This window comes from Rhea pennata, chromosome 13 (genome assembly GCF_028389875.1).
Source record: "Rhea pennata isolate bPtePen1 chromosome 13, bPtePen1.pri, whole genome shotgun sequence".
Taxonomy (NCBI): domain Eukaryota; kingdom Metazoa; phylum Chordata; class Aves; order Rheiformes; family Rheidae; genus Rhea; species Rhea pennata.
The window spans coordinates 19,052,391-19,077,788 of NC_084675.1; the positions used below are offsets into that span (position 1 = coordinate 19,052,391).

General features: G+C 44.3%; 1 protein-coding gene across 2 annotated transcripts in view; it reads left to right on the top strand.

Annotated features, from left to right (window-relative positions):
- Positions 1-12,866, top strand: part of CMIP (c-Maf inducing protein) — a 139,400-nt gene extending 126,534 nt beyond the window's left edge. Inside the window, exons 15-21 of one of the 2 annotated variants that reach the window (XM_062586544.1) lie at positions 1,783-1,899; positions 3,283-3,423; positions 4,348-4,395; positions 5,174-5,320; positions 6,837-6,942; positions 8,114-8,184; positions 10,918-12,866. In XM_062586544.1, the coding sequence (XP_062442528.1) occupies positions 1,783-1,899; positions 3,283-3,423; positions 4,348-4,395; positions 5,174-5,320; positions 6,837-6,942; positions 8,114-8,184; positions 10,918-10,971 (684 nt within the window). In that variant the 3' untranslated portion in view covers positions 10,972-12,866. Of the gene's footprint in view, positions 1-1,782; positions 1,900-3,282; positions 3,424-4,347; positions 4,396-5,173; positions 5,321-6,836; positions 6,943-8,113; positions 8,186-10,917 lie in introns of those variants that run through there. The other variant, XM_062586545.1, reaches the window with a different exon arrangement.
- Positions 12,867-25,398: the final 12,532 nt, after the last annotated feature.

Genomic DNA, 25,398 nt, shown 5'->3' on the forward strand with positions numbered 1-25,398 from the left:
ACAGTGTGTCTTAATTCTCCATATGTCAAGTAAGATGGGAATTATATTGCTTCCCTGCTATGGTTAGAGTAAAAAATATCTGGGTATACACTGAAGTGACTTTCAGTGGGATCTATACTCTTTATCTGAAATTCACTGAAGTAGATAATGTACAAAGACTGTTCACTGAAAAGTTGGTCTGTTTTAACTGATTCAATGTATTTTTATTTTTAAAAAAGAAAAATTATCTAGAATTAAAACATTTCTCCTGAGAGCTTTTGTGGTCCAAGATATTTACAAGCATCACGAGAAGGTGCGCGTGAGAAAGCACATTGCTAACACACATATGCAGTATTCCATGCCCTTTGAAATGATGTCAATAAATACTTAAAAGCTGCTAATAACTAATCATAAAGTTTGAAAAACATCCAAGAAGGGCCTTACACTAATCTTAGTGTCAGTATTTTCTGTCATTCAAGAAAACCTCCAAAGTTTGATGATAACAAGTGCATGAAATCCTTTTTGATTTGAAGCTCACTTTTTAAAAAAAGCTTCTGAGTAGATGGTGTTTAAGAACAAAGATTTTGTGTTTTTATGAAGGCCTTGCTGGTGATGAAGCATGAATGATCTGCATAGAATTGACTCTTTTAGGGGACAGTTGTAATATTTTCAGCAGTTTTGAACATAGTTCAGGCAATACTTTGGACCAACCAGACCAATGAACATATTTACAATTTTCTTGTAGAGTAGTAACAATGTAGTTTTCACAAAACAGAGCCCTTAACTGCCTAGGTCATTGGAAACTAAAAGTTCTCATGTATGGATCTGCTAGCAAGCTAGTGAATCAATGGCCTGGGACATAAAACAGAGACTTTGAGCTAGGAACCAGAAATCCAGTTAATCTCCAGTGCTTGTGAATGGGGAAGGAGGTTGCCAGCCTTTTTTGTGAGGATAGACTGTTACATCTAACTTGTATGAGCAGCTTTGCATTTCTGCTACAGATATTACTATGTGCAGAAAGCATTCGATGCTTTCTGGAGATATGAAAGTGTCTGTAGAACCTTTCTGTCAGTGGACTCAAAAGAGTCTTAATAAAGAGATGTTCTCAGCATGTCTTTCCATTCAGGGAAAGCTGAGCAAAAGAGAAAGCAAGATAGTGCTCCAAGAGCATCAAAGCATATGAAGTTGTCCCTGACTTAGGGCTCAGGGCACTCTTGCCTGGACCGCTGGATTTTCTTAAGGCACTTGTTCCTTTCCCAGTCACCTTCTTTTTGTTCAGTCTGAACAGGTGATTTTGTCCCTCATCGCCGTTAACTTAGGCTACTGTTCAACAGCGGAATGCCAGCACAACTGTCTTTTACTCAGACATCCAACACATGCAACCCTTGTTTTCCAGTTGGCGCTTTCCAGAGAAACTGAATTGCAAACAGATATGAAAGCTGCCTCTCCTGTGGTTCCCCTGGCACAGGGTTCGTCTTATTACCAGGAGCTGGGACAATTGCACAGCTACTCTGAGGCTTCCATGGGGACGCTCTGTGAGGGCTCTGTGCTGTCAGCTGAACTCCTTCAAGGAGGAACATGACCTGCTCCCTCAGATCACACTAGGCATCACCTTTCTCAAAAAGTCATCTCCAGTCAGCATTAAAGCTGCTGAGAGATTGCAGCTGTAATAGTGATGGAGATATCCTTTTCTTTAGTTTTGTTGCAAAATACTTCTATTTGTTTGACTGTAACGATATCCCTTCCAGAGGCATATGTTTTCTTAGACTTACACCTCTAATCTTATCTCTCTTTCTCAAATAGGTTCATATTTTAATGGGATCCTGCTATAAAACAAAGAAGTTTCTGCTTTCACTGGCTGAAAATAAGCTAGGCCCCTGCATGCTGCTGGCTCTGAGGGGTAATCAAACGATGGTAGAGGTAAGGCATAAGCATAAATAGTCATGTAGGTTTACAGGCTGTGCTGAGAATTTTGTACTGCCCTTCCCAGAATTAAATGTAATGGAACTAGAGAAGTGAAGTTCAGCTTGGTGTCAGATCAAACAATTGCAGCAGGAAGTTATGTTCCTCTTGATTAAGTGGACTGGAATACTGTTGCTCTACAGATACAAGTATGAATTACAAGAAAGGTGGGTGTAGGTCTTTTTGGAGACAGACATTGTTCAGTTGGAGAGACTATGGTGTTAAGTAGTTTTTCACTAAGAAATGGCAGTGATTGTATGGGCGGTAGCAAGGGATCAGAATACAGAACAATGAGGCCTTTTGACAGCTAAATGCCTGATGTTTGTCTTAAAGTTTTGTAGTCCACCTGTGAAATTAGCAGTGCATAAAAGTGCATATAAAAAACAGTTTATTTCATCAATATGCATTTTGAGTGCTTGGGATAGGTTATCTTTCTTGGACTAGCAGTTTATGCATATTATTTTTCTGGGTGCCTAAAGAAATGGAAAGAGTTACAATTTTTCATTGATTTATTTCTCTGCATGCTAATTTAATACAATAAATAAGAGGGTGTGTACTACAGAGTTAGAATATAATGTTGTTTGATTTTTTTTCATTTAAAAAGCCATAAAAATTATGGAGATAATAAAATCTTTACCATGTCATTGCAAATCAAATGTATGTAGCTGAAGATGACAGGCAGTGTGAAGAGGCCAGCTTGTGGCCTAAGCTACTGGGACCATTAGGGTCTAACTTACTCCCGGCAGCCCCTCGCCCAAGGGTGAGTCAGGCGTGTTCCCAATGAGAAAGAGGCTATTTTGGCCACAGTGGCTGACTCCAGAGTCATCCTCCTTTTTGGAGTCTCTCAGACCCTTCCCCACCCTCCCTCATAGCACGGATATACTTAACATGCATTCTGCATGCACCGAAAATCCATCGCTTAAGGAACGGCGTGGCGCTAACGCTCGTGTGTAGAATCTGCCGCTCTGCCGTCCCCCTGGCGCGCCTGGGAGACACTGGATCGATTGTACGTGTTCAGAAGAGGGCTGTGACACGAAGCCGTCAGCCAGGACTGATGCAAAGTAATTGCACGTCTCAGTCCAAAGCAGTGGGCACTAATGGAGGACGGGATAGATAGGCTGACTTTCAGAGAGTAGAGTTCATTCTTTACCAATAAAAATTTAGTTTTTTGTGCTGGAGGATCAGTAAAAGTTGCTAAAAGCCTCTAATCTAGCTTGCATAATGCATACTCTAAAAAATTATTCATTAATTTACAATAGGATGCCCAGAGTAATAAAATATTAGGAAGAAATTGAGTATAAGCACTGTAGTGACCGCTCTTCATTATCATTCTGCTGCTAGATTTTGTGTTTGATGCTGGAATACAACATCATCGATAACAATGACACCCAGCTCCAGATCATCTCTACCCTGGAGAGCACAGACGTGGGAAAGAGAATGTATGAACAGCTGTGTGACAGGCAGAGGGAGTTAAAAGAGCTGGTATGTTGCCCTGCTTGCAGTATTGCCATAGTGCATTGTACTCTGTACTCCCCAGAAATGGAGATACAAAGACAGACAAGCAGGGTGTGAAATTCCCAGTTAACAACAGGATGGGAGCAGTATTCAGAGGATTTTACTATGCATATATCTTGTGTGTGCTATCTATTGATGTGTCTGATCCCATACTATGTTCCTGAATGATATTCAATAACCTGTTTAGAATCTGTGTGAAAGAACAAAGGTGAAATTCTACTGTCTTAGATCTTAAAAGTCAGCTTGTCAAATCCTGCCACCTTTTGACATAAGAGTAGCAAATGGCTCTAGCACTGGCCAGCATTTCCTAATACTCTGATTTGCACACAATTTCACTGGGAGGTTTTTTAGGTCAGAGCAAAGGCCTCTGAGAAATTTATTTTTCCTGATTTTTAAAGGCAAGGTCTACAGTTTCAAGGTAAATCTGCTCTCATTAGCATACTTTTACTGATGCAAATATACCCATAGTCTCTTCCTTCTCGCACTTTTCCTCTCCCCCCTCAAAAAGAATATGCTTTTTTTAAAGTCAAATAAATTATTTTGAGCTGCATGGTCTCACCCCATTTGCTACCCTAGTCCAGCATTTTAAGGCTGTTTCCTTTAAAGTGAAAGTAACCGAATCCTGGCAGCCTGAACCAGACAAAATGCTGACCCGTGTCCCGAAGACCACTAACTACTTTGAGTAAAGTCCCTTGGGTAACAATAGGCCTGCATTTAGCACACATACACAAGAAATCTCTCATTGCAGAAAAAGCAGGGAAGAGGTGGAAAGCCTGGGAGGGAGCTTGGAAATCAGGGCAGGGTTTGTACTAGTAAAGAGCTTGCCATACTTCAGTTGATCAGAGATGTATAATAGCAACTTGTGTAAGCAAAATATGTTCTTTCTTACAGCAAAGAAAAGGTGGTCCCACAAGGTTAACACTGCCATCCAAGTCAACAGTAAGTTAATCATGTCAATAGAAAAAAAGCTTTCTCTTTTTATTTTTAAACATTATTGATTTGTTTGGCCGTGTGATATAGTGGTTTTGGTCAGTCAAGAGGGGAGCCATTGCACTTGCTTGTTCTTCAAAACTGGAGTTTACACACGTGATGGAGCGTTTCTGCTCTTAGTTCTGTGCAGCTGTTTCCAGTGCGAGTACATGCATCAGGCTGACAGATTTATATTGGTGCTTGGATTTGAAATTTACAGTAGAATTCAATGGTAGGTTTGGAAACTGGATTTTACATTTGAAAAAAGCAGATTTCAGAATGTCCGGTTCTGAATTCTGCACATTAAAGCTGAAAAGACAGTATCACTAGTACAGTTAAGACTGGTGTAAACCCAGACTGACTTCACTGAAGGCAGTTACTGGGCCAGAGCATAGTCTGGATCTAGAATTTGTAATGGAACATGCATTAAGTTAAAAGGCCTATCTCCCACATTTGTTCTGTCAGCAAAGCCTCCGTTTCTCACACACAAAGAAAAGATACACACGCAAAGAAAATTTTTGTCCTAATGTCTGGGTATATTTTTCCCAGGGTGTGTGAAGCAATGCTGCCACAAGAGTCCAGCTGCTTGCCAAACAAACAGAAACTTCTCTGTGTGGTTCTCTATTACTGTAAACAAGTGGTGTAATTGTGCAACTCTTGCTGGTTAGCAGTATCAGTAACACCGCTGCAGATGACTGCAGGCTGAAGAAGTGATTATCTTGCTTATCAATCTGGTGTTTGCTTTCAGGATGCAGACCTGGCCCGCTTACTAAGCTCGGGATCTTTTGGAAATTTGGAAAATCTCAGCCTGGCCTTTACCAATGTAACAAGTGCTTGTGCTGAGCACCTCATTAAACTGCCTTCACTCAAGCAGCTGAACCTGTGGTCAACTCAGGTAAGGGCTTTGCAGAGCGAAACTCAGAGCAGGAACAAACGCTGACTAATTCTGAAATTTCGCATTACGTCAGCACAAGAAGAATGTGCGAAGAGGCTTGCTTAGAGTGAATTTCTCTTCGTACTATTTTTACATGGTCTTTCTATGGTCTAGCTGATCTTGGAGACTGATCTTCCCTCCCACCCCACCCCACCCCATGTTATGAAAGATTGCTGTTGTCCTGGGTTGAATGTTCTAGTTAGGCGTTGTTGGTACTGTGCATTTTACAGTACATGTGCCAGTGGTTGTCTGAGAAGTGGTTATGCTTTCACTCCTTTAGGACAAAAAATAATGCTGTGCAGCTTATCTAATCAAGCGAAACACGTGCAGTCTTTGCAGTCTGTGTAGCAAATTGTCTTGAATGCTGATTAACTAGAATTCAAAGAAAAAAGTCAAATAATGAATAAATAAAAGGAAGCTACAGTGATAATGCGGTTATTCTGTAAGCAAAAAAGGCCAACTTACATGAACAAATTATTCAGCAGTTAATTGAAAGAGCTTTTAAGATTAGATTTTTCTTCTACTTTTCCCTGTTCGTTTGGGTTTCTAGGATTCTCTGCTGAATAAATTTTCCCCAGGTATTGTTAGCACTTATTTGTAGTGCTCACTGAAAATATGATTGTTCCTATCACAACTACAAAAAGCAGCACTTTTTTTCACTGAAATGTCATCTAAATATCTTGACCTATTTTTCTAACTACTTTTGTATCACAGAAATTTCCTCTTTTTGTGTGAGGAATGTGAAGTAGAATATGATCGCTTGCTTGTTTTAGTCCTGTCTTGCATCTCCTCTAGATTTGTCCTAACAACGTAACTTTTTGTATTTGAAAACATTGATGCCTGTTGCTCCAAATGAGTTTGATATTACTGGACAAGGACCCTGCTTTTTTGGATAAATTTTTAAAAGAAATTTTAGATTTCATTTTATTTTTTGATGTCCTAGTTTTCATTAATAAAGAATTTAGAAACAATAGAAATGAAATGGGGCAATAGAACAATTACCAATCAATAGTACATTGTTCTTGAGACCAAAATAGCTAATTAATACCACTTGCATTGAGGGTTTTCTGTGATGTGGTTGGGAACTGGCTGAGACCCTCACAACCATCTTGTATGGGCCGGGTAGGAGCTGTCTTATATATAAGTCCAGACTTCAAAGGCACCACTTTTGGTTAAATGATGCCCCATGGTTAAAGCACTGGGTTGCAAATAAGGAGACCTGTATTCAGATCCAGAATCTGGCACAAAATTATTTAGAACCTTGCACAAGTTGCTAAATCTTCCTGTTCCCCATCCGCAAAATATGGATAACACTACTTTCTTTCTCTCCTGTTATTTGAGATTGTAATAAATAATCTGAGTGTGGCTTTCAAGGCTCTTCTGCAAACCTAGTTCTAAGTGTTCCCTGTTTGCACTGAGTTACTTGCACAGCAATACTTGTGCGCTGTTTGAAACCAACTTTGCTTGCACCCCACAGTTTGGAGATGCAGGGTTGCGGCTTCTGTCCGAACACCTCACAATGCTGCAAGTGCTCAACTTGTGCGAGACTCCTGTCACAGATGCTGGGCTGCTGGCACTTAGTTGTAAGTGACCAAAATAAGCTACAGAGGAAATTCATGTGGGTTCAGAGGAATTCATGTGGGTTCAAACAGAAGATTTATTTTTTGGCTACCACAGAGCTGCTTCTGCAGTGATTTAGGATAGGCCATGACCATGTTCAGATTAAACTTCCCTCCTTTCTGCCCACTTGAGTGACCATTTACCTTCAGGACTGTGAAGCAGGACTGTGATCTGAGCCTACCTACACTTTTACTGGCTTAGTATTGGACTTGTTGTCCCAAACTTTACTCTGACCCTTGCTTCTAACTTTACTGATGTCATTTGTCTTGATCTCACGTTCTGACCTGCTGCCCTGGGACTTCCTAGCTTTTTTCACACTCCGTCCTATGGGCGTATTCTCTGGGGAAGTGTCTGATCTTGTGGTGGAGGAGGGGAAGATTGCAAAACAGTGTAGTAATTTACTAGTGAATTTAGCAACATGCACAACAGGTTTCATATTCTGTCTGGTATGTTTTATTCCTGATTTCTGGGGAGCTGAAACTCTGTTTTTATTTGGTTTAACATCAGGGTTAAATAGGACAAGGCAGAGTGGGGCCATTGTGGGCCCATATAAGCCATATTCAAGATTCCCTGCACACAAAGAACTGCTTGACATGCCAGAATGAGATCCTTTTTCTGCATCCAACAGTGTATTATAAACGTCACATACTGGGTTTAAAGGGTTCCTTTAATAGGCTTGATCTTATACAGACATGCCAGACAGGCCAGGAGTTACGGCTCATCTTAGGAAACTATTCTGCTAAGTACTGGAGCCCAAAATGGAAATGGTGGGGTGGGGAGAGGAGAGGGGATTGCTAGATCAGCATGCCCCCCGCATACAACAAACAGAGCACTAAGAACTGACATTATTCAGAATAATATGCAGGAAACTGATTATGAAAAGTTGCCCGAACTCTTTTGAAGTCAGTGGACTTCAGCATATGCTTAATGGCCCTTCCTAAATAGGAACGGTTTCCTGGATGTGGGCCCAAGCAGCTGTTTATCCATTTGTAGTTCTGTATTTTACACTATTCAGCTTTTTCCTGACCGTGCTGCATGTAGTCATGTCTTGTTTATGCTTTGGCCTACTGTAAGCTTGATATTTTAAGAAAATACTGCATAATCATAAATATATATCTGTGTGTTTTCTTTTAGCCATGAAGAGCCTGTGTAGTTTAAATATGAACAGCACTAAACTTTCAGCGGATACCTACGAAGATCTCAAGGTATTTCTAGTTCTGAGTTACGTCTACTCCTTAAGAGAAGTTACTGGTGCAGGAGCAGATTTAGCAAATGCAGTGCAGTAGCACCCAGTGCAGAGAGGACTGGCCCAGTGGAGCGGGTAGCATGAAAGTGATCTGCAAAGGTTTTCGCTGGCTCTAGAGTTGGCTTTGACCTCTGTAGTTTCCTTCTGCAGTCCTCACTGGAAGGATCAAGTTTAGTTGCTTGGGAAAGCCCTAGTCCCCCAACAGGGCAGAAACAACTGGTTTGGGGATTCCAAATAAGGATCATATATTCATGAGGAGCTTATAGAGCATCTATAATGAAAGGAAATACATTCAAAAGTATGGAAGAAACAAGGTTACTTTAAAGAGTGGGAGTTGTTGGATTCTTTTTAAGGAAAATGGCTGAAAACAGCATTCCGAGGTTGTTAGCGCTGATGGGCTCATGACATGTTTAATCAACTTAATGAAAAAGTATGAGATGGAAAAAGAAACTTTTTTAACTAGTGCTATCGACAATGAGGCTTTCTTAAATGAAAGTGTATCAGTTGTTCCTATTGGTGAAACACGAACCAGGTAATATCTAATTCACATCTCTGAAGACATGTCCTGAAGCATTAACAAGACTCAAAGTAATGTGAATGAACAGTATTACAGAACTTTGATTCAGAAAATTAAAGGCATTGAGGTAGGTGTAAGTTTGTCTTGATGCCTTTTGGAGCAGAACTCAACTTTGAACAGAAACACCTGCACAAAGGCCTGATTCTCTGGGGATTGACGTCTAAGATATCTGGTGTTACTATTTGTACTGTGAATTTACAACCACTTCAGCGAAACGCTGTATTAGAACGTAGCTGTGGGAGGGAAACGGCCCCAGGTGGTTTCAGACAAAGACTGTCTCAGATGCATTGGCTCTCATGACTTCATTTGGACTTTTTCTTCACTCTGGTGTTGCGTGAGTCACATGTCCCAGAGTCTTACCTTATAAACGCAAGCGCTCAGAATGAAACTCCACATTATGTTGTCTTGTGTGTTGAAACCTTAGATTGTGCCAGGTTTACTCAAAAAGGTCACAACCTTGGGTTGAGTTTCAAACTTGAGGCAAGTCCTGAAACTGCTTTCAAAATTCACTCCAAATGTATATCTTCAGTTTTTGCTGTGGAGCCAGGGTTCTCCTGGGGACTCAGTTTCAATGCCGCTAAATACAGATTTTTCAAAGTCAGCTTTTCAAAACTTGTGTCACAATTGTGTATGCAAAGAAAAGTCCTTGGAATTAACAGCTGGCTTGCAGATGGGTTTCATACAATGGAGCTTGTATCGGGCCCCAAGCGCTTACAGACAATCAAGGTCAACTCTAAATTTGGCCCAGGGCTCTGACATCGAGTCTGTTGAAAGGATCCTCTGCTCCTGCTCCTGCTTCTGAGCCCCTTTGCCACTAACTTCAGGCTGAAGCTCATCTTTTCCTAACTGATTCCCCCTGCTCTGGTCTCACTAACAGCCCTTACCTTACAAGCAAGGGCAAATAGCAAAACTGGCTAGGAGCAAAGTCCTGATGATTGCCCTGAACTGAAAAAGCTGAGAAAAGAGGCACGTGTCACATCTGCCCCTCTCGCCTCTTTTGTTTAGATTAATCTTAGTGATCATTTTTAGAGTTGTGTGTATGTAAAGGGAGCTACATTCAAAGGGAGGGTAGTAAGTTGTTTTCCCCTGGGACAGGTGGTTATAGGTCTGTTGTGAACAGCTCAGATTTCAAAGAAAGTATTTTTGATACAAGTTTTTCCTCCTCCTCCCCCTGGTGTGCAGGAGCATTCAGGGTACAAGCCAGTGATGACATTTCCTCTCCGCTCCAGCCCCCACCCCACGAAACACGCCTGCACACACACAGACACCCACATATGTACCAGGCAGGCTGAACCAGACAATAAATAAACACCCACTACTGAAGTCATTATTGCCTAACTGAAAAATTATTTGCTGGCAGTGTCTGTAGGATTGCGACTAGCTCTTATCAAAATATGCACGCACATAAATCGAGCAGTGAGGTAGTAATGACTCCTAGAAACTTCCAGCTCCTCAGTTATGCCCTAGCCTAATCAAACGTGTGTGTGTTTGGAGAGAATTAGTCATACAGTTATGGTCAGGGACCGTGGAAGTGACAAGCAAGAAGAGAGCAAAGAGCCTGGTTCTGGTCCGTCTTGCACGGGATAATTCAGGAACGATATGTCCGAACGCATGGGAGCTGCGGGACTGAAACCGCACCAAGGCCAGCAGTTACGAATGCTCTCTACATTTATTTTAGCGTGCGGAGGGAAAAATTAAGCGATGACGTGGTGTGGAGGCTGAAAAAAGAGCATCACGTGGCTGGCTACTGAACTTTATTTTTCATACGGACAGGTAGCAAAGCTTGTTTGTCAAGGTCCAGTGGTGAAAGCAGTGGACTCGAAGTCTGGGGTCTGCTACTGGCCTGATTACTAGTGCCGGTGCCTTTTATAGAGCCGCTCTGCCTTGCCACAGGTGTAATTTAGTCTCGCGTTGCCTTTAAGGCTCAGCATTTCGCTTTTCCATGTCCAGTACCTGCAGGCTTCAAACGTTAGCGAAGCGCCCGGCTCAGGGCTGCGGGGTTTCCAGCGCCCGTACCACGCACGGGGAAGGCTGCAGCACAGACCCCACGGGAACTTTCTGCTGAGTCGTGAACGCTTGTAATTAATTCTGACTTTTTCCTCCCCTTTTGCGCAGGCTAAACTACCCAATCTGAAAGAAGTGGATGTTCGCTACACTGAAGCATGGTGAACTCTCCCTGTCTCTGTTTCTCTCTTTTGCTTCTGACAAGAAGAAAAAGATTTTTAAAATGAACCAGAAAAAGAAAAAAACAACAAAAAAAACACTTTTGGCTAATACGTGTAGAGCAGTGAATCCCGGGACTTGGTGATAGGAGTTGTGGTGTGAGGTAGAGGAGTCGCGTGGTGTGCGTGTCGGGGCGGGGGGGGGACTGAGCGGGCCTGGGCCCTGCCCCATTCTTTGAGCTTTGTAATTTCAGAACGAACATAATTTAAATTGAAAAGAAAAAAAAAGACTTTGTAGCAGCAAGAGGATTATAAAGAGGAAAAAACCCACCATTTGTGGATTTTATTTGCCTTTGTGTTTTATGCCGTGTGGAGAAAAAAAAAATATATTCATTCGTCATTATTTGCCTGGGTTTCCTTGGCTGGGACCCATCCAGTAAGAACTTCTCCTTGACCAGCTTTGTTCCAGAAAAGCAAACTTATGAAATATCAAGAGAGAGGGAAAAAAACAAAACCGAAATGATTTTCACCTCCCTCCCATGTCCTTGCAGTTGTTATGCAAAGTAATTTTGTTGTACATAAGATTTACATAATGCACCTATTTAAGAAAATGGTTCACAAATAACAGGTCTGGGACCTGTCTTTTATTTATGAATTGTTAATTCTTTTACCCTTTTTTTTGCGTATAGTACTGTATAAACTAGTTTGCTGTCTTGTTGTTGTTATTATTTTTTTTAAAAAGGAACTGTCCTTGAAGAATTGCCTTTTAGTAATGCATACTGTATTATAGTCCCTCTCTGTCACAACATTCATCGCATTGTCTTTTTAATTTCAAAATGCCGCAAACATTATCAAATAGGAAGGAAAATGTTTATCAAGGGTATGGTTATTGGGGGAGGGGGTGCAGGCTTTAATATAATCCAAATTTCCTTCCGAAGTCTGAAAACTTTCTTTAGTCTTTTAAGCCCTGTTAGCTTTAAACGTGGGGGATAGGGAAAATGCAGTGTTTATGTTGCCAATGGGATATTCACAAAACTCTCTACATTTTACAAGTCGCCTCTGTTGTTTTATGTTTACGTCCAATATTTCAAAAAGAGAAAAAAAGCTCTCCCTCCATTTTGTGCATAGGCTTTTTCTTTTCCTTTTTTTTTTTTTCTTCTCTTCTCCTCCTTTGCTCCCTTTCCCGTACCTGTTACTGTGCACACATTGTTCTGCACCTTCCTCTGGGGAGACCGAAAAAATAACGTGGCTGATCTGATCGCTCTGACCTGCCTGTAAATGTGACTGCTAAATTTTCCAAATTTTCTTCCACAACTGCTTAGAAGATGATTTTTTAAAAATTGTGGTTTCTTTTATAACTATGCTGTTGACTTTTTTTTTCATAATGAGCCTTCATTGTACAGAGCTGCTTATTTAAAAAAAGAAAAAGGCAAAACAATTTTTTCTTCTGTTTAACACCTTTATTTTGTTCTTCAGCACCTCAAGGTTTCACATACAGCCAATGTAATTTTTTATATATAAATATATATATATTTAATCTTATTCAATGGAAGCCAAGCTTTTGTTTGTTTGTTCATTTTTTTTAAAAAACTTTGTTGCTGTATAAACCACCCCTACCCAAATCATGTTTTTTTTTTTCTTTTTTTCTTTTTGTAACAAAATGAAACAAAACTGAGTCTTAACTCACATAGTGTGCCAGGTTCTTTTTCCCCTTCAAATCCCAAACTGTATGAGGATGCAGTATGGGAAGAAAAAAGAATAAAAAAAAGAAGAAGAATTATGCCAACATTTTCCTTAGCACTGTTGCTTTTACCAATGGTTTACTACTACTGTTCTGTAGCTGTGTACAAAGAGATGTGAAATAATTTCAGGCAAAAATAAACTGTAAGTGAATATCTTTTAGCTGCGTGCTTTGTGTTTTCTTTGAAGGAAACTTTCAGCGTCCTGATGCTGTGGGGATCTTTTGGGAGATCAGAGGCGCCGGAGACAGAGGACGCTTGCTCGCTGAGGACGGTGTCGCAAAGAGCCGGCTCCGCTCGGCACACCGGCGGCCCGGTGCTGCCCACGGCGACTGTGAGCTGGGACTCCATCTGCACCGCGGAGGGAAGAGCCAGCAGCGGTCGTGGGCGTTCTCCTGCAGCCCCCGGGCTCTCGGACGCCGTAACCCTGCAGGGACGAGGAGGAGGAGGGCAGCTGAGCCTCCACATACTCAGTTCCTGCATCCCTCGGGAAGAGCATTTCTCTCTGCATCGTTCCTAATCCTTTGCAGGCCTCAGGAATTGTTGTATCTGCCATCAAAAATGTTGTATTTGTGGGTTTTTTTGAAGGAGCCATCGCGTGGCAAGTGCCATGTTAGGACCCTAGAGAGCTGCTGTATGGTGGGTGCAGCAGCTGCTGCCTTTGTTGAAAATGAGCTGCTGGCTGAAGAGTGAAAAGCTGTTTCTCCTTAGCACCTTGAGCAAGTTGGCCTCTAGCTCACCATGATCTACACATCTGCTTCCCTGGCAGATGGTTTGTGCTGGTTGCCTGAAGTGGGCAGTACTGGAAACACTGGGATGTTTCTGGACTCCAGAGGGGTTTGTATATTTTGAGATAAGTTTCAGAGCAGTGGCCAAATGGAAAATCTGCTCCTCTTGTGTTTTTCCCATTGCCCTTGATAAAGCACTGTAGCGTAGGGGCTTGCAGCCAGCGGGAGATCCAACTGTAGCTCCACAACTGCACTTCCATGCCTGGAAAATTACTAAACTTTTTTTAGCTTTTAAAGAAACAGGCCCCACTTTGAACGAATTCCACTAGATGTTCTGAGGGCCTTCTTCATCACCTGTGTAACTTGCATTTTTAGCTGTATTTCTGTCCTGTTCCACAAAGTGGACTTTAAGACACAGAAACACGAGCATTTATAGTGTATTTCCAGACAAGGTGAGAAATGCTTACAGGAACAGCCATTGATGAAGAAGATAAACATTTCTTCATCTTTTCCCGCTGAAACCATACTACTTTAATGCTAAGGCTGTGAAACTTCAAGGGCTTTCCCCCTAGGTGGTCACTGCTGTGTCTGAGCTGTCTTCTGCAATACGGCAGGCAGTTCTGGCGCTGCACGGCCTTTACGAAACTTTTGCAGGGGGAATGACATGGAGTGAGCAGGGAAGCAGAGTGTGCTCCTGGGCTAGAAACCCTAAGACCTCCGTGAGGCGTCTTGGGTGACCTTGACCACATTGATTCTTTGTACGTGGTTCCCTCTCCTGCTAAGTCTGTCTGAAGTACTGAACCATCACGTTTTTGTCCCTACGCTGGCAACAGGCCAAGCAAAATTGGAGCTAGCTAGAAAATGATCAATCTGTTGTTAAATAAAATAATGCTTGTGGTCTGTCTAGTTTTGCACCAGGTGCCTCTGGCATCCAGCCAGCGGCAATTGTGGAGAGATGCTGCATCCGGATGAGGGATTCTCGTATCGGTTACAAAATGGGAGGATTCGACACGTGCTGTAATAAGAGGCGGTGCACCTCAGCCTGCGCTCCGGAAGGTTTTTCTGAGGTTTTTCTCATACCGGCGCCTGTAAAGTGCCCTTGCAGGTTCACCTGCGTAATGATTCCTTTCTGCTTTCCTTCCAGCTGTTGCTTGCTGATAATATAAGCCCTTAAAAAGCTGCCCAATTTCATTTGGGAGGTTGCTGCAGCTTGTCTTCCCAGGGGCCACGAACACCAGGGGTTTGTCTAACCAGCAGAATTTGACTTTCAACCTGAACGAGTGCAGCAGCTCTGATTCAAGGCCAAAGAGTACAAAGCAGCAGCAGCGCTGCAGTGGTTCAGGGGCAGGTCTTTCATGCCCTCATTAAAAAACTGCAGTTGTACTGCCTTTCTATGGCTTCTCCCACTGTTCCCAGCTAAGTTTTGAGTTTTAGAAGCTAAGCACAGAAAAATCTCATGGAGTGCCAGTAGCTTCCAGTTTCCAAAATGGATGAGTAGAGCATGTTTGTTGCTCAAAGAGTAAAACATGCACCTAAAATCCTGATAAATCAGTACTAATTTGCTTGGAGGGAAGCTCAGACAGGCAGCAACAGACAGAGGAAGAGCTGTGCTGAAACAGCTGATGACTTGAAGATTTACATCTGGTATTTTTACCAAGTAAAAACATCAGCTTTGGTTCAGATGCCACTAATGGGGACACAGGATTTTTGTTGTGGGGACTTTCTGCCTACTTGGACACGCCAAAATGTTCATCTGTGCTCTGTAGGACATAAGGGACATCTATGGCTGGGCTCAGCAGCATGCTGAAGATCCTAAGCCATGTATCCACTCACTTACCTTTCATGAGACAGTCACGTGCACATCATAGCTTCTGTAGCCAAATTGACTGGTCCTGGAGTCCACGGTGCTTCTAAAACTTGGGACATCCCATTCAAATGGGCCTTTTAATCAAGGCTGAGTCCAAGCTATCTACAAATCCTATCTGCTGTGAGGCCTAACCCTGGCCACGGGATGCTGTGGGTAGATGTGTTGCTTCCTCAATGCCTTGGGAAGGTCCGCACACATCCTGACTGCACGGGAACGAGCCGGGTGTCTCCAGAGCAGGTAAGCAGTCGGAATTGGCTTTGGATGAGCCTTGACACAGCATCAGGACCACTCTGACTAAGCAGAGGAGATGTAGCCACTTGGTCCTGTCCCTGAGCTTCCATGCTGGTGGTGCACAGAAGACTGGCTACTAGGGAGCATGGTATGGCCGTGTCATCTTCTGAATTCAGCCCCACCTGGTCCCATGCAAAGCAGGTGAGACGAGATTTCGTAAAGTACCTCTGATGTTCTTGCTGCCTTAGGTTTCCCAAAGAGCATCAGGCTTCCACTGGGGTGAAAACCCTCTTGGCAGTTTAGTCTCTGGAGCAAGTAAAATGGCTGTTTTGGTAGATCAGTGCACAGCACTTATCAGAGCGGGGACTGGATTCTTGACTAGCAGTCGCTAAATGCAATAAATGTATTAAATAATAACGATGACCTTAAAAGGGCGCAGCATGTATGCAAACTCTGCCACCACTGTGTCTTCTGAATAATGTAGCAAAAGCCCCAGCTGCTCCCTTCCTGAGATTTTTGCTCCCCTGATGACCGAGAGCAGGACCTTGTGCCTCAAATGTACCAGGATTTATAACCCAGAAAAGAGCTCCTTGAAACTTTCTTTACATCTGTAAGCATAAGAGCATAGCACTATAATCATTCTCATGTTAAAGGCAATGCTGACCTCTCTCAGCATTTTTCAAAACCAGCCAGATGTACTCATTAGAAGGTATCAGTCAACTACATTGCTGTGTCTTGACTTTTTACTGTTTTTTGCCAACTAAATACAGTACATGCATCAAAATACTTGTTTTAAGTGGATGTTAACATCCATTTTTTTTCCATTCTCTTTTCTATTCATTGGGGAGTATCTTAAATAAATATTTGAGAAAAGCCATTTTAGTTAATAATAGATCTCGGAATATCCTTTTTACCAGTAATACTAAATATGCAGATATTTTTCCTGCTAGTGTGATATCTGATTTTTTTTTAAGTGATCTCACTTTCATGCTTTGAGCCTACTAGATGGAACAAATACTGTAATATATTTGTACTTTTAAAATAGACACTATCAGATTTTAAATATATATGTACACAAATCTCAACGTGACCTACTGCTCATGAAAGAACTCTGTCAATATAGCAGGGCTAATGTAAATATATGTTCTTTTTCTACCAATCTTTACAAAGATTAAAACAAAGGTCTATAAATCAGAAGATAGTTCACAGCTCATTTTCAGTTCATTACTGGCATTGTGTTGGTTTGACCAGAATAAATTAACACGTTTGCTTCACAGATCCAGCAGTTGATATAGGGGCTGGTCTCTAATCAAATTTTTGAAATGTTCACAGCCTTAAATGAGATGCTTTTAAATTGTAGTACAAAATATCTCCCACCCAGAATCCCCCATTCTTATATATGCTTTTACCACAAAATCAATATTTTTTGTATTAAATCATGTAAAGTTCTTCAAAGAAAACCAAGAAAAGCTCACTTTGAATATGGGGTCAGAGAGCTGCTGACTGTCTCATCTCAACAAAGGGTTAGTAGCATCTTTGGTATGCATTATATCTCATTATATTTAAAATATAGAAATACTGGGCTAAAGATAATTCTATTTCCGTATTTTATTAACTATGATGACATTAGAGATAGTGACTTATTTGCCAAGTGCTTTGAGATCTTGAAGCTAGGTTTTCTTATTTTCTTATTAATACTGTTGCTGCATTAAGGGTTAGTTTTGTACTGTTATGTGAACATTGACAGTGGTATAAACTTATTTATCAGGAAAACTGAACATCAGCTTAAGCATTGTGTTATAAAGAGACAAGTTCCCGCTGGTTATTTTTCATTTACAAGAGAGAAATATACTGCAGAAGGGATCTATTCACTAGGATTTCTGCAGTTCTCTCACCCTGTCTTACTTGCCACGTCCCCTCCACGTGGCACTTTCTGCTAGCAAGCGCCGTGCGGGGGGTCTCTGAGCCCCACGGCGGGAGCAGAGCAGAGAAGCCAGGGGCCCGTGAGGCTGCAGCTCTGCTCCCACGTGACAGTAGCTTTGAAGATGATTGTAACTGTTGGGCAAAGTGTTGCAAAACTTTACGGGAGTGGGAACGAGCACTAGGATCAGGGAAGACCAATGTCTTGTAGGAGTGTTTTGAGACTGTGGAATCTCGGATGTTTAATAAGATGGTTGGGCATCTGCTACAGCCATAGAGGGAACAGAAAGCAGGTCTGTCTTCTCTATTGGAGCCTATTTTCAAGAAGCCCATGGAAAGCTTGTATCTGTGAGGCTTTTGCTTTTCTTTCTTTCTTTCTTCCTTCCTTTCTTTCTTTCTTTCTTTTTTTTTTTTTTAAGTTAGAATCTGAGCAATGTACTCAGAAGTTAAAAGAGCCAGATAAACCTGCGTGTGCGCACAAACATGCACACACACGTGCACACAAGGCTGTTCATGAAAGCGTCTTTTCCTTAAAGCAGAAGCATAGCTAACTTACTCTGTGGAGTCCAGGTCTTGTACGCACACAAATTATTGCTCTGACCGGATGATGCACCATCCTCCTTCTGAGGGACGTGCCTTCGTCAAGGTCCTCTTTTCCTGAAAGGAAAAGGGAAGCAGCTGTACCGCTGTATACGAACAGTGAGCTGGCGCAGAGCTAGGATTGGTACCACTGTAACAGAAAAAAAGCAAATGTTTATAAAAATCCTAGGCAAAGCCAAGGCTGAAATAAAACTCACAGCAATTCACTACAGAAGCTGTGCACAAGAGGGGCTATTTGGGAAATCCAAGTTCAGCTGTAACACTACTCCTGTGTTTTTAGATGTATGAAATGCTTGTTTTAACATCACAGTGAACAAGATAACATTTATTGTATTTTCCTCTAGAACAGCATGACCCAGACTTCTGCAAGCAGTCCACTGCTCATGCTAAACGCCTCTCCACAGGGAAGTTAAAGGAGGCTCCAGCGTGCTCAAGGATTTGCTGCACTGGATTATATCTGCCTCTGGAGCGGGGGCTGGCCAAGGCGAGAAGCATCCTGCCTGAGCGCAGCGAAGCCCTTGCGGCAGGGCCCGGGAGATCTCCATCCCCGACCGCCAGTGAAGCGCTCTCGGCAGCCGCCTCTCGCTCTGGGTCTCCGCACGGGAGCGAGTCCTGCCTGCAGCAAATCCAGACCATGAGACAGTCGTACGAGCTGCTGTGCTGATTCCTTGGACCTGCCTGGAAAAATGGTTTCACTGGGAAAGAGGAAGCGTTGCTGCTACCCCCCCCCTTCCTTTTTGTGGTCTCTCCACAGCTTTGGGTTTAAGCACAGCCTTAGCCAAGGTTGCCCTCTCGTGCGAGAAGCCCCTTGTTTTCTCCCCAGCTCGGCTGCAGCTGAGCTGCCCTGGATGAGAATGAGCAGTGAAATTCCCTTGCTTCTCCCCTAATCACCAAGGCTGTGCCTAAGCGCTGGGTACTTTAGATAACTGAATACCAAGAGCAACGAAACTACTCTTTTCTTCTAAAAAAGCATGAAAGGCATCATTTGAAGATGGATTCTTTTTCTTTTATTTTTTAAAGAGTAATACTAAAACACATCAGCTGGATGCGATCAAGTAAAGGAAAACACCCCGTTGGCAGGAGCATCCCAAAGGCTGTTGCAGAGCGGCCTGGGGCCGTGCTGGTAACAGCCCTGCTGGTGGCAGATGTCCTCCGGCAGCCCCAGCTGGGCCCCCTGCGCTGGGGCAGCTTGACCCTGCACTCTCTCAGGGCCCAGCTTCTCTTTCAGCAACGTGTAGGGAGATGGATGTGACCCAGGGGATGAGCTCCTCCCTGCTAAAGTCATATTAGTTACTCCGTGGGGTCCCCCAGCTCCTTCCGGCTGGGAGAGCTCGTGCCGGGGCACAGGGCTGGAGCTATGTGTGTTTGCCTTCATCCGGAAACACAGTGGGTGCTCAGACCAGCGGGAGAGGGGCGGTGGGTGCGGGGGGATCGCCCCTGCTGCAGATGTATAGCTCGGCCCAGCGTATGTAAAGGAATCCCCGCACGGCGATCAGCTCTGCATCCAGGCGCAGCGTTGCCTGCGGAGCCTGGAGGTTTCTGCCCTCGGAGACCAACTCACGCGTTCATGAATGGAGATGGAGCATCAGCAGATCCACCTTAAAGCAGTTTGACAGCAGATCTCATGCATTCCTGGGGGGCTAAATGTGCAGGAAGCTCTCCCCAGCTCACCTCTGCAACGTGTCAGCTGGCCTCTCTCGGAGCGTCCAAACAATTTCTCTTACAAATAAATAATTTCAGACAGTCTGTCAGGGTGTGGACCATGGAAAACTGGTGGTGTGCGCAGAGCAGAGCCTGGCCCTGACCGCTCCGTCCTCAAAACAGGAGGCAGAGGGAGGTGGTGGTGGTGGCGGCCGCCCTCCCTTGCCCCCAGATGCTCCCGGTCCAGCAGTGCCAGGGCGGAGGCGCTCTGCAAAGCTGATGTTAGGGCTGCAAACGTGCCCCGAGGCGGGCAGGTGCGTGCACATGCGTGGCCACAAGGCTGGGAGCTGCCGTGCCGCCGGCAGCTGTGGGGGCGCGTGGAGGTTTCGGAGGTGTGAGCCTGGCAGTGAAGCGCCCTTGGTCCCCGCGATGGGCCCGCAGGGAGCTCACGCCCAGCAGCGCAGCTCGGCTGCTGCTGCCTGAGCCTCTCTATTTCTGAACTTTTTTGCAAAAAAAAAAAAAAAAAGAAAAAAAGAAAAAAAGTCACACTTGAGGTTAACGCTGCTCTCACAGCAAAGCTGATGACATCAGTGTTGCTATGGTGACAAAATCTTCACTTAGGCATCCTGAGCGCCGTTAGCCGGCCGGCTACCAAGGAAACCCGTCTGAGTGACAAGGGAGCATCGTGCTGCAGCACCCGCCGCAGCCCTGCTCCCCGCGGCCTTGGGCGGGCACCGGGCCCGGGGACCTTCCTCCTCCTCCTCCTCCCTCCACAGGCCCTGCTCTGCCAGAGCCTGCTGCAGGCCGCGACATCGCTCTGGCCTTCTGCAGGCACCTTGCATCTCTCGTGGAAGTTACTTGGCAAAATCTGCTTTTTTTTCGTACGCACTACTGTCCCGGCAGCTCCTTCCCTTTCCGAGGATAAAAAGGGATAGATGCAATAGGCTCCAGCAGCGTGGGGCTCGGCAGCTTGGCAACGGCCCTTCTCCTTGGCATCGCTGGCAGCGGCACCCGTGATTCATATCCCCTCCGTTTTGAGTTTTAATGAACTAGAAAGTCTTCATGGAGGCTCAGAGATGCCAGGCTCTGTTTGCTAATGAATGAAGTTACTTCTCTGTTGTGGTCTGGTGTTGCCCGACCCCGGGTTCGTGTGCTGCAGCGAGCCCAGCGTGGGGCGCTGCCAGTCCCCTCTCCCGCCGGGGATGAATCTCTTCGACAACAGGAGACAGGACCTGGTGATATCTCACACAACATCCCTGCAGGCTGCTTCTGTAGCGCCTTTTAGAGTGGCCAGCTCCTGCTGCGCGGCCAGACACTGCTTCTGGGGCAGCCAGCGGCTGCAAGGACAGGCGGATGGGTGGGTGGGTGGTGGGGCCGTTTCTGCATCCCACCATGGCCTTGACTCGCAGTACAAATCAAGCCATGGGGCAGCTGCTTTGTTGTTGCAGGGAGGCCACACTGTTGCCCGGCCTTGGAAACGTACCTGAGAAATGGATTTTGCTGTCAGTGTGATCAGGCAGTTCCTGATTTGGTCAAAACGACTGCCTGGTTACTGCTAAGTGAGCAAAGCGTTTGGGCCAGCAGGTCTGGATTTGAGCACCGTCAGGATCTCAGCGCCACACCCAGCTGCGGTCTCCTGCTGCACCCAGGCTAAGCGTGAGCATCCTGATTTGCTTTCCCCAGGCTCCTGCGCCTGCTTTGCCAGAAATTGGCCCAAACCGATCCCAAAGGCCACTCCAGCATGTGGCTGCTTGGAGGCTGCTGGCCACGTCGCTCTGGTCTGCGGTGACCTTGGCTCCAGTGAAAAAGCGTAACCCAGATTGCTGCGAAGGTTCTCTTTTAGTGTAGTTTAAGGCAGGCCCAAGTGCTCATCAGACAGCCTGCGGATTTCTGTTTTTTAAGTAGATATTGAGCACAAGTTTAGAGGCTCCAGTAATTTATCATGGCGAATGATGCCGCTGCATCGGTTCAAGCGTGGCAGGAGACAGCCCCATGTGAGAATCTCTCTTTGCCTGTCTGTACAATTGGCTATTGCTTTACATTTATTTTAGAAGATGACGTTTTGGATCTTCATCAAGCTGTTGTTGTTCCAGAAAAAGAAAAAAAAAAGAGACCTGATGTGTCTAAAGGAGAACCATCTGCTGGAAGCGGGAAGCTGCTGGCTTGCAGGATTCGGGGTCTGCAATTAATCAACCTCCGAGTCACGTCGCGGACGAGAACACAAATGAGTCGAACTGGTTGTTTGAAAGGAAAGTAAAAGCGGGGGAGAAGCATGATACGTCAGGGCAGCCACAGTCACCAGGGTGGGATCCAGTATGGCTTCAGAAAGACAAATCTGATCAAGGACTTGCTGCTTAGTTTTCAGGAGAATGAGTGTTGAAGGGTGACCATCACCGCAAACTATTTTTATTTTGTGCTTGGAGAAAAGTCACAATTTACTCCAAGACAGAACTATAGTTTCAGCATCACCAGACCCTCCATTTGAGCCCTAAAACACATTTAAAAAATCCAAGTAGCTACACAACAGTTTTGGAGTGAAATTATTTGGTGTTGTTATAGGGCTGTGGTAGAAACAAAGGAGACTAATTAGTGGCAAATATCTGAAGAAACTGAAGGGATTTTAGGCCCAAATTTTCTAAACTAATTATTAATTTATTGGTACATTTTCAAAATAATTATGAATTTTGCACAGAAACAGATCTTCACTGTATACTTTCTGGTCACAAGAGATCAATGTAGTCAAGGGGAAGTGACTCATGGCAGCCTGTAGTTGAAATTAATGAGATACTTATCTGGAAACGTTCCTGTTAGTGTCTTTGTTGTAGTCCAACTCAGGACAATAGTGTGGAAATCATCTTTGAGCAAAATGGTGACCTCATTGTGATAGTTGCAGAAAGTGGAGAACCACCAGGGATAAGCACAGGAATAGCCAAGTTGTGGCTTTCAAGGCCAGAAAGCACCAGTACGAATGTTCAGGCTGACTTGCTGCAGGACACAGTCCTGTTTTGCTCACCAGTTCCTGTGTTAACCCCATAAGTTGTACTTACCAGGGAGGGGAAGGCAGAAAGGGGCTTGAAAGGAAAAAGCAAAGCCAAACTACAACAGCAAAGAAACCCATTGAGTTTGTTTTACTGCTCTGAGAGTTTGGGATGGAATATTTCTTTACACATTGTCATATTTATTGCAGATATGAAAGTGCTAACCACAGGTTCCCTGGCAAACCAAACTGCTCCAAAGGCAAAGCTGCCACAGAAAGCCCTTCATATCATGCATTCTTTCTGTGAGGAAGAGGTCCTCACAGAGATATATGTGTGGCAGAAATCACTCCCCTGCCTCTGTCTGGAGTTATCCCGCCAGTGATTTTCCCAGAGAGAAATAGCAGTGAATATGTGAGAAGAAATTTTGTTTCCTGTAGTGCTTCAAAGCATTAGCCTGCCAGCCAGATTATTGATCAAGAGGAAACATCGGTGTTTCAGAAGCTTCCCAAAAAAGGCACAGAGGCTGCTCAGCTCCTGTGCGTCACCAGGGCTGTTTTTATCTGCGGATTTTCCAGCACATTTAACATGAAGTCGGGTCATCCAGGAGGGACCCTGGCAGAATCTCCCTTCTGTGTGACTCATGCTCACACATCATGGGAATATGGGATCGCTTCAACATATTGCACTTTTCAACTCTGATTCATGCCACCCCAGGAGAGTAAATAAGGCAACTGCATACACATCTCAGCTGTGATGAGTTACCTTCCCACTGAAAAGGTGTCAGGGCAAACGACACTGCCAGTTAGTAGTGTCACATATAGCTTAACCAGCATTCTCCTAATTAGGGGAAAATGCTGCTCTGCACCTATGCCAGGAATCCTAGTCCTGCCCAGGATATCTGCAGTCCTGCATGTTGCAGGAGGTCTGCACTAAACCAGAAGATGCTAGGCTGATTGCAGGGACTGTTGTAACAGCTAAAAGCCTGGGGACATTTATTCAGTAGGAGGATTCTCACTTTTGAGGTTATCTCTGCAGATCACTTTGGAAGGGTGACTCAAAAAGCAAAGAGCCTGGCTTGTCTGGATGGTTTCGAAAAGCAGGGTAACCCAGATCACTGCTGCAGAAATTGTTAAATCATTTTGATGTGTTCAGCATCATATAGAAAAAAATAAAGAGTAGATTTTTCACAGCATCTAAACCAAGTATGCATCTAAAATCAATTGCTTGAGGAAAATTTTCAGGTGTCATTACTTGCACCTGAATAGTATTTAACCATCTAATTATTTCCCAGTGTCTGGGAAAGGAATAGCTGGGTAGGTGGATAATGGATAGATATCTAGCTGTCTGTTAAACCAGTGAAGCAATTCAACTAAAAAAGCCTCCTGTATAGGTCAGATGTTTCTGTACTGCAATGTTACTCCAATCCTGGCTTGCAGCTCTAGCCAGGAAGACACATAGGAGGTACCAAGGGCTCCTCATGTCTCCTGCTGACAGCTGTGCCACAGCTGGCAGCGCAGGGCAGCTGCTCCAGTGGGTTCCTTATTGTGGCTCCCACTGGCACATGACATTGCTCCAAGTGACTCAGCAAGAATATCACTGCAGAAATCATTAGAAGCAGGAAGTCTTAAGTGTTTCCTGATACCAGGCTGTGAATCCAGCCTCTGTGCTTTTTATTTACCCAGATCTGCCATAAAGAAGACTGTGTAGATACTCCTTAGTTCCTGGAACAAAGTTTGTATTACAGGTGATTTTTCTGATTGCAGGTTGTGAATGTGACAGAGCCAAATGTGTTCTTATTCAGGTTGGCCAAACAGAGGAACACAGATATTGAATGGGCATTAAATGAAATTGAATGTTTAATTCCCAAGGAATGTCAGTTCCCCACTGCTCCCTTGGGCTTCAGTAAGAGTCTTGGTCTTACTCTGAAGCCTATAAGAGAGAAATATTCAGGGTGGTATGTTATACCAGGTCTTATATTGAGGTGACATTGTCTTTCTTTCAAAATAAGTGAAGAATTCCCCCTCCCCCTTTGATTATATGTTCTATTCTTTCCTTCAAGCTTGTCAGTGTGAAGCACAGAGATTGCCTAGTCTGTTCTTGCTATTTAATTACGTGCCTATATAGTACGCTGCTCTGGCTTCTGTCCACAGCCCATTGCAGCTGGCACTGTGTTCCTTCCCAGCATCCAAGTGCTTCAAAACTGGTAGGCACAGGAAGTCCTCAGGTCTCTGGTCATTGGGTGCCACAAGTGATTAGCAAACCCTGGGGTAAGTAAAAGACTTGAAATCCAGCAGCTGGTCGCTCAGTGGGTGACATGAGCCAAGGCCCTGCATCCTGGGAGCTGGCACCGCTGGATCTACAGCGTCAGAGAGTGCTGAGCCAAACCCTTGAAGGGAGGCAGGCAGAGGCAGTGCCTGGGTGCCCACACCCTCTCATGCTTGCCTGATCACTGGACCCACAAGCTGGGATTTGTGCTCCAGCGTTTCTCTCTGCTCGCAGTAACCTCCTGGCCCCAGGGTGCGGGAAGCACCAGAGGATGCAGCGTTGCCTGGTGGTGGGAGTGAAGCTGCAGACCTTGTACAAGTCCTTCCTCTGCTGGCCAATGAACATCTGCTGCCCTCAGGTGATATCTGCAGCCTGTATGGGTGTCTTATCTGACCCCTTAAAAAAAAAAAAAAAAACAAAAAAAACACCACCTTTCTGCTAAAATGCTGTTGGAGGAACAGCAAA